General features: G+C 42.3%; 1 protein-coding gene across 1 annotated transcript; it reads left to right on the top strand.

The window, feature by feature from the left end:
• Positions 1-13,494: 13,494 nt before the first annotated feature.
• Positions 13,495-14,294, top strand: LOC147888405 (photosystem I reaction center subunit II, chloroplastic-like). The gene has a single exon (XM_087393003.1). It carries the CDS (start codon positions 13,606-13,608, stop codon positions 14,185-14,187), a length of 582 nt encoding a protein of 193 aa, XP_087249129.1. The 5' UTR covers positions 13,495-13,605; the 3' UTR covers positions 14,188-14,294.
• Positions 14,295-15,946: the final 1,652 nt, after the last annotated feature.

Here is a 15,946-nt window from a genome sequence, read left to right as displayed (position 1 = left end):
TCTATATATATATATCTCTTTCTTTCTCTTTCTTTCTCTCTCTTTCTCTCTCTTTCCCTCCCCCTTCTTTCTCTCTCTATCCCTCCCCCTTTCTCTCTCTTTCTCTCTCCTTATCTCTCTCTTTCCCTCCCCCTTTCTCTCTCCTTCCCTTTTTCTATACAAATCTATAATTTTTTTCCAAAATAACTTTAAATACTCCCTTATGTAAATTAATTTTTGTAGAATTTAGGAATTAAAAACAACCTTATGTTGAACCCATGTGATAGGATTACATATGATGAGTGACCCCCTGAGCACGCATTTAATTAAGGCAACGAGTTAGGTCGTGATCAGAGGTTAGGTTAGCAGGTTACAACTATAGTGCCAAGTCAATGTGGTTTGACTCTGGCAGGTTACGGCTAACGCACCAGTTGGCAGGATATTTGGTTGACGGGATAGCTCTATGGCGCCGACTCGGTGGGATAGTGGAACATAGTGTCGTTGACTGATTTTTGTAGATTTTTGGGAGATTTTGAGTTTCTGTTCTAGTTTTGTTATGCTAGGGGTGTGATACACTACCTAATTCACCTACACAATGAAAAAAACTTGAAGGAAAAACACTTTTTGCAAGCCAAAATGTAAAATTTCATTAAGGGTGAGTTCTAGAATACAAAACAACTTTTCCTATCAACTCAAAACACTAAAAAGCATCAAAAACAAGCTTCAAATGCTCCAAAATGACTTTCCAACAAAAAATGACAGCTTTCCTAACTTTTTCGTCCAAACCTCTCACTTCTTCACTATTTCCTCTCCTGCAACTCCACTAACAAAGCTCCAAGTTAAGCTTGAAGCCTTGTGCAATGGGTAGATAACGAAGAAAGACAAGTGCAATGCAAAAGCATACCTTTTATCCTCGGTAATAGTGCCAAGAATGTGTGGTCTCGGCGGTGACTCACGTGTCATGGGGATGTTGAAGAGAGGACTATGGAGCCTCCACTCCAAGCTACTCCTTGTGGGAGCAATGCAAGGCATGAGCCATCCGCCGCAATGGCCTCTGGATTGTTGCAATGTGTTTCCACGCGAGAAAGAGGGAAGAGGGAGAGGGGAGAAGGGAGGATGAAGGAGAAGGGAAGAGGAGAGTGAAGGGGGATGGAGTGGCAAACACAAGGGCACTACAATGAAAACACTCTCTTTGAAGAGAAGAGGGAGCTTGTATTCAAACTTGTGCAAACAACAATGAAGACCAAAGTCAACCCTTTGGCCTTTTATACATGTCACCTTTTGAAGGGAGGGCCAACACTTTTCCTTTTAGCACTCTCCCTTTCTTTACAATCAAAGGCTCTTAGCCCCATAGGGTGCCAAGGCATACTGCTATTCTTTCCATCTCTCCCTATTAGCGAAAATAGTGCTTGTGTTAACCATATTAAAGCACTTAGGACAAACTTGGAATTAGGAAGTGGTCCTAACTGGTTCCCAAATAGCACTTGTGTTAGCCTCGCACCTCCAAGGCTTAGGTGATTTGAGGATCAAACTCCCTGAGTGCCCTCACACCTTAAGTCATTTGTCGAAGCCCATGAATGAGGCTCAAAACTTGGAGTGGCGAGGCTTAACTTTCGTAGGAACTTAACAACAGCTGAAACCTACAATCATGACAGCTGGAACCTATAATCATGCAGCTGAAACCTACAATCATGACAGCTGGAACCTATAACTTGGCGGTTGGAACTATACCACCTGCGCATGTTGCCTACAATCGTTGGCCTTGGGATATTTGGGGATCAAACCACCTGAGTTTGATATGTACTCCTTGGCTATTTCCGTTGACGTAGACTTGAAATGTGCATGCTGTCTGCAACCTTTGGTCTTGGGGAGTTAGCTGGAACCTACAATCTATGCACATTGCCTGGAATATTTGGCCTTGGGATATTGGGGGATCAAACTCCCTGAGCTTGTCCGTTGAAGTAGATCATGCAACCTGATCACCTCTAATCTCACTGATTACCCTGCATTCGGCAATTGTACTCTACCGATGTTAATAGAGTCAGATAGTATGCAGTCCATAGTGACCACTCAGAGTAAAGGCAAAGAGAAGATTCTTGACATAGTGGATACAAAAACTACCACACTTATCACTAAGACTCTTGAGAGTTCCACTTCCAATATTAGAAGATTTTCTCATGATTGAAAGGCACCTAAGAGGTGGACCTATAAGAGAAACTATGCATTCATGGCCAAAGTGATAGAATTTGATGAGCTGACCTCCTTCAAAGATGTAGTGCAAGTCTTCGAGTGGCAACATGGAATGGATGAAGAGTACAATGCTCTTCTCAAGAATCAGACTTGAACCTTGACAGATCTTCCTGTACATATGAAGCCCATAGGATGTAAATCATTTTACAAAGTCAAACTCAACTCAGATGGTGAGGTTGCCAAATTCAAGGCCAACTTGGAAGCCAAGGTATATGCCCAAGAGTATGGTACAAATAATGAGGAGGCTAGCCTTACACTAGTTGCGCAGATGATGATAGTAAGGATAGCCACAGCTCTTGCAGCTCACTTTCTTTGGACCATCCATCAAATGGATGTGAAGAATGCCTTCCTCTAAGCATGCAAGCCTGGTGACTGGTAATTTATTGCACTTGTAGTAATCATGCATGCAATCCCGGTGGTGGTAATTGGAAGGTGAGTAATTGCACACCACTACCATGGCTGGTAATTAACTGCCAACTCAATGGGTCTTAGCGGCCACCACAAATGTGGTTGGTAATCTTAGATTCCACCACCTCTAATCACTCACTACCATGCAAGGTAGTACTGCCTTCTTGAATTCAACGAAATTTGGGCCAACCACCGTAGTGGCTCTCACCTTGACAGTGTAGTCGACGGGCTGCAAACTTAAGCCTCCGCTATTCCATTCCCTTAATAGTTATGTCTTCTATCCCTCTCGGCCGTTTCTTTCTCCCTTGCACTCGGACTGCAAACTCAAGTCTCCACTATTACATTTCCTTCACTGTTTCTTCTTCTATCCCTCTCAACCATTTCTATCTCCCTTGCACTCTTCTTGCAACTTCTATCCCCTCTCGGAATGGACCCTATAGAGTCTGAGAGCTCCTCACACAATCTTTCATCCCCCTCTGTAGCATAGTGCAAGAGCCTCTCCTCCCTTGATCTTGAAATCGTGGCATATGGGAGATCCTCTCTCGCTCTTCAAAAGCCCAATTTGGATGCTCTCAAAAACTTCACCAGGTTGGTACAGGAGGTGAACGTGAAGGAAGGGCAACTAGTTTGTCAAGGTCAAAAGATTACCATAACTAAAAGCGTGATTGAAAATGCGCTAGGCACTCCTGGAGGCAATTTGCAAGTACACTTCTTCGAGAAAAGCAGTGGAAGAGACAGGATATTCTAGATGTATCCCCCAATGCTTAGATTAGTAAAGATGGTGGAGTCAAGCTTTCTAGCTTGCCAACAGACCTCCAAGATGTGTTGAAGAAGACCACTCACTTCTTTCCTGATACAAGAGGAGTCGTGAAGTTCTGGTAGGTTCAAGCAGCAGTAGAGAAACTGAAAGGACATGATGTATCTTTCTCAAGGGAGATCTCCAAGAGCATGATAACCAACCTTAAGAATTGCATGGATGGCAAATCCTAGTTGTCATCTCTATCCATTGGAGTTGCAATGCACCTGATGGCATCTACTCACAAAGGGATTTTTTAGCAATATGATAAGAAGATGTCTCAGAAGGTGACTTTTCTACAAGAGAAAGCCATCGATGTAGCAAAGGCAGTGCAACTTGAGAAAATTCTCTGGGAAGGTGCAGAAGCCAAGGTAGAGGAGGTATAAGCAAGAGCCTTGCAGGCACAAGAGAAAGCTGAGGATGCTACCAAAATGGGCAACATCGAAAGGCATAGAAGAGAAGAAGCAGAGAAGCACATCAAGGAGCTCCGAGATAGGCTTGAAGAAGTGAGAAAGTGATGGGGACATCGCATACAAGGAGCTAGCAATGATGTGAAAGGAGCTTGAAGATTAGAGAGCCGAAAAGGAGGGTCTTTACACATGACTCTTTAACATGCAGCACGCATTGAACATTGAAAAAGACCAGATGGTGGAGGATCTGAAAAGGGAGAATGCAGAAACCAGAAAGGTGATGTAGGAACTACGAGAGAGCTTCACGACTAGGAAGGATGGGGCATAGAGAAGTCGGGGTGGAGAAGACAACAAGGCAGTTCTCTAGGCCAAGAAGGATGCAGAGAGTACCCACGGTGGAGCAAGTTGTAGCAGCCACGGTGAGGGTTGTTTTTTTGAAACACTGTTGGAAGTTCAAAGAGTTAGCTACAAGACCCTACAACAAGATTATGATAGGGCTATGCACGAGCTTGTCGTGACTTTTGACAGTTTTCAAAAGTAGTTTGTCGTCCTGATAGATTTCCAAAATAGAGTGGAAGTATTAAAAATGCCCATGTTGATGTTTTTGAGCAATTTAAGCAACTTCAACAGATGTTGAGGGATTCCAATGAAGCTATTGCATAGAGTGAGCAAAGAGTGGAGGAGATGAAGGAGAACATTCATAGCCTTAGGATGAGGGAGGAAGGAATCAAGAAGCAACTTCATCGTGTAGAGCAAGGCTATGGTATTGAGGGCTGAAATAGTTAAATCGCATGCCTATCCTACTATCCAGCAGGGTCCGAAATGCAAGGTCTGTCATACCCCCATCATAGATGACTGCATGATGTGATGGCCTGTGTGCTATCACCCTATGCATGTTTTTTGCTTTGGGGTGTTTGTGCATGTAAGATCGCTATGTAGAGAATGTCCTTTGCCAATGTCGAACTCATGGACATATCAAATGTGCCTGCCTACAAAAGCTATCTATGATGGGAAAGTAGATGTTGTAGCTCAATTTGCCATTTGGGCAAAAAATGCAAAAGATAAGGAGCTCAAATTGAAGAAGGCCAAGACCGAGCCTCTGACTACGAAGAAAAGGAGCCTGAAAGGAGAAACCAGCCCCCTTCAGGAAAGGAGCAAGAAGGGCCGAGCCTGCAACCAAGAATCTCAAATCAAGGAAAGAGGAAGCAACATGAAGGGAGGGTCCGGGCCATTGAAGGAAGGAACCAGCCCCATTTTAGAAAGGAGCAAGGAAAGGAGCAAGGAGGGCTGAACCCACAATCAAGGAGCTCAAAAAGGCGACGTGCTCAAAGCAATGTGGAACTAGCCCTCTGAAGGAAAGGATTCCTTGAGATGTAATCTAAAGGAAAGGAGTATTTGAGATGTAATCTATGTAATCTGTCTGTAATGTATTGAATTGTTAATCTTCTCTAGAGTTTACTTGGGCAATGTTTTCTCAGTTATGAGACTAGATAGTGTCCTTTGACATGCCAAGGACCATAATGTGAGACAAAATATTTCGATTTGACAACTAATATGAGACAAAAGATTTCGATTAGACAACTAATGTGAGATGAAAGATTTCGATTAGACAACTAATGTGAGACTGAAAGATTTCAATTAGTCAACTAATGTGAGATGAAAGATTTCGATTAGACAACTAATGTGAGACAAAAGATTTTGATTAGACAACTAACATGAGACTGAAGAATGAGAAGGTTAGGCTCAATGAACTCTCTCCCTATTTAAGTGCAGTGGAGACACAACTAAGAGCCCATTAGGAAATCTAGCCCCAAAACTCTGTACACCGAATCTATGGCATACTCAAAAGACTTTGGAATTCTTTTGTTCTATCTAAAAATGATATTGGATGACCTCCTCGTAGAAACAAACCCGGAGAACGAGGAAAATAGCTACAAGGAGGACATGCTTTAGTGGTGGGTGTATTACTTGGAGTCGGCAAAGATGGTGAATATAAATTTCCCTGGCTTTTTTTTTTTCCTGCTTCTTTAAGGTACTTGTCAAGCTCATGATGTAGGTTTCTTTTGGCAAGACATGATGGAGGTGCGAAGTTGTATAGAGCACAAAGATCAAGATGAAGAGCACCCCAAGTGAAAGGAGGAGTTACTATGGGTGTACAAGTCGGCAGAGTGAAGCAAGCAATGTGTGATCTAAGTGTGTGAAGAGGTTTGTGATAGTACATTAGACTGGCCTAAAGAGCTGGGAGATGCTTGCTATAGAGAGGTTGATAACATAGTTGGGAGTTTGGAATTTCCTTTATCCACAAAATGTCATATTTTGAAAAAGTAAAAATCTTGCAGACATGTCTTGGACTTGTGTACTTTCTTGGCTTGCCATCGTCCATGATCTATGGTGCTCGTAATACCTAATTTTGTGTCGACCTGCTTCCATGTTAGTACTTAAATGTTTTAAGTAGCCCGGTGGTTGAAATCTCATGGTTAAAGATAACTAGTCTAAAGGGGACTGTTTTAATATAGCACTGTGCAACAAATTTTAGGATAGCATGAAAGTAGTGCACGGTAGTAGTGCAAGATAAGTGATTGCCAGTGTGGTGGAATAGTGACCAGCGCGGTGGTTTGCTTCTATTATTTCAAAATGAATGGATTTGTGGATGTGTGGATTCATTATGGGATTTAATAAAACCAGCGTGGTGGTTGTTGGGATATACTAAAAACAAGCATGGGATTTACCATTTGGGATTTACAAAAATAATTTAATAAAACTAGCACGGTGGTTGTTTGGAATATACTAAAAAGCATGGGATTTATTGTTTGGGATTTACAAAAACAAGTGTAGTGGTTGGTTTGGGATTTACTAAAAGAAGAATAGTCTCAAATACATTTACCATTTTATAGGATAACTGGAATATTGTTTCCTTGTGCAATGAGACTACATTTTCTTGGTACTATCTCAGTCATCCTCATCCACCGCTCCAAGACACCCCAAGATGTTCTCATGCATGTCTAAATCCAATTTGAAGACACTCTTGCCCTTCTTTCATTGTGTCACAAGTTGCATTTGGAACTTAATAGCTCTTACTAGATGAGAGTACACAAATGTTTGTGGACTCTTATGTAGCAGTTCGTAATTGTGGCCTCTCTTGGATGTCTTTTTGTACCAAAAAGCTCCGACTACTACATGGCACGTCTTATAGGTTGTTCCCCAATTATCATTAAATGCTTCCTCAACCTTATGCTTAGGTTTTGTGCACTGCAACAAAAACTATAGGTCATCTTCCTTGTTCTCCCCACATGCAACGACAATTGCAAAGTTATCCCCCTCTTCTAGATAGTTAATGAGGTCATCAAAAATCTCCCCAAATTGTGGCGAGTCATTTGTCTCTCCATTTTTTGTCACTCCATGTAAACATAGAGGAGAGACTTGAACTCGCTCCCATGATTTCATAGTTGCAATGTTCTCACAATCGTCATGATCCCCTATGATGCACACACTGCAAAAACAAGAAAGTTTTCTCATTTTAATCAATTGCTTTTTTGAAAAGCCCCATATGTTGTGCAAACCATGAACTCCTTTAACTTTCTCGCAATCATGCTGGCTTCTCCTTTGCACTTTATCCACTTTCACTTCATGGAACACTCTGCATACTACAGTATTCTTAAGGCTTTGTTTACTATATGTTGAATGCACACCTGTGGAGAGGTTGGCTGTAAGCTATGTTACAACATCATGGGCATCATTGAGGGCATGTTAATTGGTGTTTAAATAGAGCTTGTTTAATAACAGAACCGCATCCATCATGTTCACCCTTGCCTGGCTAGATGCAAAGAAATTCCACATCATGTCTAAACCAGTTAGGCATTTGAACCTTGAGATGAAGTAGAATCCACGGGCTGATTTAAATTGAGAGGCAACACCATCTGACCACACCCAATGTTGTTTCATATTTTCTGTATGGGGATTTTCCTTTTTCAGCCATTCCCAATGTAGTAGAAAAGCATGCTGCACAGATAAGATTTTCTCTATCATCTGAAATGTAGAAATGGTATGTGTGTTGCATTGACCTGGGCTCATGGGAGTCAGCAAGCAGATTGGCATCAAGCGCAGAAGAATCAAGCAAATGATGGTACGTGATATGCACAAGAATTGTTATCTGTTTGTTGTACCAGTGAGCACTTTGTACCTCATCTTGTTCTTGAAATGAATAATCTTCAAAAAAATCTATGACAGAGACAATAGTGTCATGGGGAAAATTGGCAAGGCACGTCCTAAACTACTTATCCTACCACAGTTGGCCATGAAATTGTGAACCACATATTTTGGGATGGATTGAACCACGTGACCTATAAGCTCCCTTGGCTGAGTGCTCTTATATGACAATAGCCATCTCTTTTTATTGCATCCTTCAAATCTCCTCCATTTTAGAGCAACATGGTTGTCTTCCCTCATTTTCTTTTGCACAGACATTGAATCTCTTCTTCCTCAGCTTCAAAGTGCAATGCTTGCATTTCCCACAAATGTATTCAATGCGGTGCCACTCACAGTCTCCCTTTGGATAAAGCACTAGCTCCCACAGAGACCTTAGGCTACAAAACCTGCCCTCCCTTGCAACACATGATGAGGATCCAGGTGGTCTACAAACTGTGCATTCATCGGGGAGGCATGGGCATTGATCCCCATGGAGCAATGATTTAATGCGACCAGATCTCAAGTCATTCATAGCTTGTCGGGCCAGGTCAAAGTCTATGTGTGTTTTGCAAAACAAACATTCCTGTCTTTGAGTTTCTTGATGTACTGCCCAATTGAAATGTATGGATTCTGATCCATAAACTTGAGATACAACTCCGTCTGCTGACCCAACATGTTGGAACAACAGAACAATGAGCCCCGTTTTCGCACTACTAAAACAAGACAAAACATAGTCTAATTAAACTATATAATGAAGCAAAACAATTTTCAACCACCGCACTGGTTTAGGAGAGTCACAATTTTAACTACTGGACTGGTTTAGAACAATCGCAAGTTCAATCACCGGGCTAGTTTAGGACACATTTAGGACAATCAACCACCAGGTTGGTTTAGGAGACATTTATCAACAACCACTAGGCTAGTTTAGGACAGATTTAGGAAAGTCACAATTGCAACCATTAGGATGTTTTAGGACACTGTCACAATTTCAACCACCGGGCTTATTTACCCTAACGGTCTCAACTTCACATATTCAAACATTAACAAGTATATTCCTTTTCATTTCTAAATTTCATAATTTCAATCACAATTTATATCACTAATGGCTTGCTATTTGTCGTGAACCATTTGTCTTGAACTAGCACCGGCTGGTTTGGGACAATCACATTAAGTCCAAGCCATCCCGATCTAGAAATAGTGGTATATGACCGGAATAGTAGGAAATTAAATTTAACGAATTTAAGTACTAAGAAACACAATAATTTCAACCACCGGGCTAGTCAATAACTAATGTCCATTCAACCATGCTGGTTCAAAGCAATCACATAACTAGTGATTGAGGTGCAACAGCCAAGGTTGCATGATAATCCAACCACCAGGATGGTTTAGAAAAATAATAATATATTGTTGTTAATTTCTGGATGGACAACAACTAATGTATGTTCAATTACGTTGGTTCTGGACAATCACATAGCTGGCAACAATTGAGCCAAACTAGCCTACGGTTGCATGATGTTCCAACCACCAGGCTGGTTTAAGACAATCATATGTAGTCCAAGCCTGGTTTAAGAAATGAAACAAGTAGACTATCCCAAAGCTCAATCACAAACAACCACCGGGCTGGTTTAGGCACCACTGACCTGTGTTGTATCTAGCATATGTATGATGTGCTCCTCAAACACCTTCCATCCCATCCGCTTTTTACAGACGTCCTTTATATTTGGAGAAACTCTTGTATTCTCGTACCAAAGCATTGTCACTGTAGCAATGACTTCCCCACTTAGGCTCTCTCCTTTTCTTACGCTCTGTTGAAGCCCACAGACTTCTCGGATCGGGATGATTGTGCATTGCTTTTGCTCTACATTCAACTGCTGGAGCCAAGTTGGTCCTTCTGATTGACAACATCTTTGACATTGTGTGCCCTAGTCATTTCTCCTTTGTTTCAGCGGACACCAACAAAACTAATGTCGCCCTCTTTACAGCTAGTTGATCTAAGATGTGCACCCCTTTCACTTTCTATAGGCCATTTCTCAGGTTAGAGAGCATTGCCTCTTGGGCATTCATCTCCTGAGGTGTTGGTAGAGTTGTTACTCTACAAACTTTAGGGTGCAAACCAAAGCTTTTGAAGACTCAAGACTGGTAATCACCTGAATAGCTTGATGTTGCTCCCTTGAATGCTCCCACCCATCATGATGCCACAGATCATGTTCTTTGCTTTGATGGCAATGATCGAATGCATGCATCTACAACCGCTTCTTGCTACTACTCTGCAAGGAGTCTTCTTTCTTCTCGTTGTTTCTCCCTTCGCACATGTTGCAAAAGTGTCTTCCGTTTCCATTTCGATACCATGCTTGCCAATACTTTCCTCGACCCGTGCTCTGTTCCTTGTCCCTTGACCTGGCTTTTTAGCTTTCATGTCTCGCAGCCTCTATCTACTTCTCTTGCAAGCCATGGTGAGCTGCATGTTGCCATTGATGCCATGGACACGATCAGTCAAGGCAAATGCAATTATTGCAAGAAACCTAGTTATTACATTGCAGAGTGCCGGAAAAGGATTGCCAGTGATGAAAAGAGGCAAGGCACAAGTAGTAATTATGTGGACCCACTGAAAATGCCAATGCTTCCCCATCTCATGCAAACTCTGCACAAGACATAAAAGATTATGTGTTTACTACGTTTTAGGGCAACTTTGGTACCAAGGGGGATTTAGTTGCACATGATTCTTCATTTGCTACCATAGATACTTGGTATCTAGAGAGTGGTGCATCAAAGCACTTAACTCACAGAAAAGAGTGGTTTAAAGAAATCAAACCTGTTCATGGCAGACAGGTTACTTGTGCCACAATGATGCCACTCAGGACATAACAGGATTGGGAGATGTTCCCATCCTTCTAGATTCAGGAAAGAAAAAGTATATCCGTGATGTCTGGTATGTTCCTGAATTGAGGAAAAATCTTGTTTTTGTTCCATCGACGGCTCGATTAGCACATGCTTGTGGAATTCCAAGATGATCAATGCATGATCAAGGATCCAAAGAAAGGGTATGAGATTGTGGCTATAGGTTCTTATGAGGCCAGCATGGGTCTTTATAAGCTTGATGCTCAGCCATATAATTAGCATGCTATGGCTCTTCTTCTACTCCAAGTGATTTATGGCATGCATGCAATTACTAATCTTTGGCATATTTGCATAATCATAATATAATTTGTTGAAGGATTTCCAAAATTACAGCAGCTCACCCAAGAGGTGTGTGAAGCATGTGCTCTTGGAAAGTTGCATCGCCTACTGCTCCGAAAGGATGGTCTAGGTTCAATAAGAGCACAAAGGGTATTATAGATTGTGCATAGTGATGTTTGTGGACCAATGAATGTCACAACCCATGGTATCGGCATTTTGTCAAATTCATTGATAATTATTCTAGGTTCACTTGGCTCTTTCTCATGAAAAGAAAATCTGAAGTCTTCAATTGGTTTAAGGAGTTCAAAGCATTGGCTGAGAACCAAACCAATTCCAGAATTGGAACACTTAATTCTGGCAATGGGGGAGAGTATACTTCACATGTTTTTTAGGGATACTTGAAGGAGCATGGAATAAAGCATCACAAAATAGTGCCATACATGCCTCAACATAATCCGATTGTAGAGAGGAAGAACAAGACTCTCATGGAGATGACATGGTGTATGCTGAAATTTAAGAGAATGTCAAAGGCATAGGATGCCTTTTGAGGCATTTTATGGGTACAATCCCAAGGTGAATCACTTCAGAGTGTTTAGGTTTGTTGCATATCTTCGGTACCAACTAAAAATCGATCCAAGCTTGATGATAAAAGCATTGAATGCATCTTTATGGGGTATAGCATTGAAAGCTGAGGCTTTAGGCTTTATGATCTAGCCACAAGGAAAGTAATCATAAGCAGGGATGTTTTGTTTGGAGAGCATGATAGCATGCATCCCATTAGTGAGGAGTTGACTCCATATGATGATACACCTGTGGACATCATTCAATTTGAGGATGATGCTGGTTTGGGTTCTCCAGTTGATGTTGCCTCTACCTCTTAGACTTCAGCAGGGTTGCCACATGTTAAGGGTTCTTTTCGCTCAAATGTTTTAGATTTGTAGCCAGGGGAGGGACAACTCAATATTTGGAAGCATTATCAACGCCATGCAAAGGATGCTACTCCAAGTGCACTTCCAAATACTATTCCCAGCAGGATAGCTAAAAATTCAGTTCCTAGATGGGCTAGGTTGATAGGGGATTTCTGTGTCATGGACAAAATATTTGAAGGGGTTGTTGCATAAATTTAAGATGGAGAATTGTAAACCTGTGGCCACTCCATTGGAAAAATGGAATCAAGATGAGTAAGCATGATATAGCTGAAAAGTTTGATGGCACATTGTACAGGCAGTTGGCGGGTAGTTTGATCTTTCCTCCATCTTCTGAAATCCATCCCTCATCTCAAACAAGTTGTGTATTTTGAATTCACTTGTAGACAGAAGGGGCCCAATCTAAGTGAGTGCAGGTTTCTGGCGCAGCATGGTGGGCGTGGAAACGATTGCCATGCCTAGCAACGATATGCCAGGCCTTTGGCAAATTCGCTAGAATCTCAATACCCGGGAACTGTCTCTAAGAGAACCTTCCCGCTCATTGCTATGTGATCGAGAATGCTAAAAGTTGAATGGGCATGGGCATTGGCTGGGAACGCATCAGGCATTTGCATGCCAGCGAAAAGCCAGGAGTCATTAGCTGTAATCTGACACAAAGAGCAAGAGCGCAATATCTCATTGGTCCTCCAGTGGCAAGCCCCGTAATGCCCGGTGGGAGAGTGAAATTTTCACTCTCTAGTTGGGCAGTGTGGTGCCAAGAGTTGGCCTGGCGGGGAAGCCAGCCAAGTCGTGGGAATGGGGAAGGCGTTGGCAAGAAGTGGCAATCCTGCTCATGACTATCCCACTCACATAGGTGGGGCTCTAAGGCAAGTTCAGATTAGGCCGATGGAAGACCTCCAAAAGGAATGCTGAAGGGGCGTTGTCCCATGTTGACCAATCAAAGTTGCGGGCTCGGATGCTCAAAGGAAAAAAAGTTGTCCGTGTAAGAAGGCCACCCAAGCAAAGGATTTCTAAAGAATTTGAACCGCGAATGAATTTTACTGGGTATTAAACTTGGGTAGCGGGGTTTACACGCATCTCCTCATCCACCAAGCCAATAAGACATCATTGAAATTAAATGCTCAATTGTTTTTTATCTCTTTTCCGTCGGGTGGTGTGAACCACCACAGAGGCGGTCATGTCCTTTTTTTTCAAAACCTCGAGACCGTCCGCCGGCCTAGTCTGAACCGGGCCTAAGCACTTGGTGTGGGGGTGTTGTGAACGGGTGTGGAGAAGCAAGGAAAGGAAAAAGAACTTATCCGGATGGGTGGGAACCTTATCCTGTTAGCCTTGGTATACTATGACAACCACCCAAAGAAATAGTGAAGGTAGTTGCATACAATACGTTTATCTTCGTCGTCTTCAGTCTTGTGCACGGGAACTGTTCTCGTACTCCATCAAATCAAAGCTTCGTGAGTTCCAAGCTCCAGCTTCCATGGCGTCCATGACAGCTTCCTCAGCTCTCGCCCCCGCTTCTTCCCCCTCCTCCATCTCTTGGCTTCAATCCCCCACCCTTGGCCTCCTCAAACTCCCCCCCCTCTCCTCCTCTCGTCTCTTCATGTCCGCCGCCACTGAAGCTCCCGCCGGCTTCACCCCCCCTCAGCTTAAACCCGACACCCCCTCCCCCATCTTTGGCGGTAGCACCGGTGGCCTCCTCCGTAAAGCCCAAGTCGAAGAGTTCTACGTTATCACCTGGGACTCGCCCAAAGAGCAGATCTTCGAGCTGCCCACCGGTGGCGCTGCCATCATGCGCTCCGGCCCGAACTTGCTCAAACTCGCCCGTAAGGAGCAGTGCCTCGCCCTCGGCACCAAGCTTCGGTCCAAGTTCAAGATTCAGTACCAGTTTTATCGGGTTTTCCCGAATGGAGAAGTGCAGTATCTTCACCCCAAGGACGGTGTCTACCCAGAAAAGGTTAATGCCGGAAGGAAGGGAGTCGGTCAGAACTTCCGATCGATCGGGAAGAATGCTAACCCTATCGAGGTGAAATTCTCCGGGAAGGCAACATTCGATTTGTAAGGTGTGTTGTGTTTCCTCCGGCCTTCGGCTTCGTGATGGCAGCGATGTCCACAGTGTTGCAAAGCTACCTTCATATGTCCAATTGATGCCAAAACATTTTGATCGTTTGGGCACCTTGTTGTTCAATTAATTTTGAAGACTGTTCCTATCCTCTTGTTTTGGAGCGCAATTTCGCCCCTGGGATAAGCGGAATTAGCAAGCCTCTAGTTTGATTCTGAGTAGCGTAGGGGAATACACGTTTTAGCTCTATGAGCCTATTTCGATTGCATGAATGCGCTTTACTTTGCTGCTGGCGAAGGCAACGGTGTACTATTGAGTAACAGAAAATCTGGAGGCGACAGAAGGAAAGTGCCATTTGATGTGGAAAAGAATGGAATTTGTGTCTTTGGCGTCCTCCTCTCTGGATTTTGAATCTCTCCATGGTGCAATGATCAATCCAGTAATTTATGATGGCCAAGTGCGTGTTGAAATCGATGTTGTGTAAGGAATCATCGAGATGGAGGTCCCTTGGGATATTGTTGTTTTATCCTATCCACTTCACATTTGAATGGGGAAAGTATATCCTGTTGCAGCTCCGAGTGCTTATCGTATTTTCCTCCGTTCCTTCTTAAAAATAGAATCTTTTCTTCTACAGGAAAAGGAAATGCAACCCTTGCATATACAAATAGGTAGAAGTCAGTCTCTCAGTGTTTCTTCGCCACATCCCAGACCCCTCATAATCTTACGTCCGCCATAGAAAGTGTCAGCCCTTTTGTTTAAAAGCTGCGTGCTGGTTTTTGAACTAAATGGTTTTGAATTGAAGTAGTGCGAAGGCAAGGCCTAGAAAAAGGGCTGTTCTTGCTACCATGGTTACATAGAAAGCTGCTGCCCGAAATTGTTGAAATGCTCTCGATGCTTACTTGATTTATACTTTTTACTTTCAATCCATGGAATGGGATTTATATACCAATGCCTATGGATTTGGAGCATATGGTTGACGATGATTTGTCTTGAGCATTACTATACGAATTGGGATTTTTTAAATTAATATGTATGAACTCGAAGAAGTAGTGTTTGTCAAATATGTCGTTCTTTCTCTTTTCGTAGAGCAAACAATCATTAAGGAGATTTGATTATGTATTTGTGAGACTTCTCTTTTGTATACACTCTATCGATATTTATTGATATTTGTATCATTTATCTTGTAATAATAAAAGCAAACCACTATGCTGGTGGCAATTAATATCATAGTGTGCAACCAACCATTACACTGGTGAACACTTATCCTCCTGACCACTTATCCTGCACTACCGCCTTGCTATCTTAAAACGGATCGTATTGTTGCAAGGTGATGTACTAAAACAATCCCTTGATGGCTGAATTTTGATAATAGATACAGAGAACCAACCTTGGGCTACTGACCTAAATGAATTGCAAGCTATAGAATTGTACTGTATTAAAGGAAAATGTCCCTCAAATTATAAAGTCCAACTCAAGGAAACATTTTCAAATTATAAAGTCCAATTGGGTGAAGCAGTCATAAGAAAATAGAACCTTCATTTAACTAAATACAACATTTTCAAATATAAAGTCCATCTGAGTGAAGCAGTCATATCCAAGTTCGGTTAAATGGATAATTATTATATTATAACTAAAGTTATATAGAAAAGCCAAATGTATAGTCAGTTCCTAAAGTTATATACCTAGGTAGTATACAACCAAGTTTTACTCTTCTACATTTCGAAAAGAGACAATTTACTACTTTTTATTTTAAAGAAGA

The sequence above is a fragment of the Dipteris shenzhenensis genome, chromosome 21, assembly GCF_047967505.1.
Source record: "Dipteris shenzhenensis isolate YYH24624 ecotype China chromosome 21, Dip_SZ_1.0, whole genome shotgun sequence".
NCBI classification, from domain to species: Eukaryota; Viridiplantae; Streptophyta; class Polypodiopsida; order Gleicheniales; family Dipteridaceae; genus Dipteris; species Dipteris shenzhenensis.
Note: the sequence above shows the minus strand (reverse complement) of the source record. Positions and strands in the feature narration are given on the sequence as shown.

Excerpts from the sequence above, each read along its gene's own strand:
- LOC147888405 (XM_087393003.1), top strand. The coding sequence starts at position 13,606 with ATGGCGTCCATGACAGCTTCCTCAGCTCTCGCCCCCGCTTCTTCCCCC.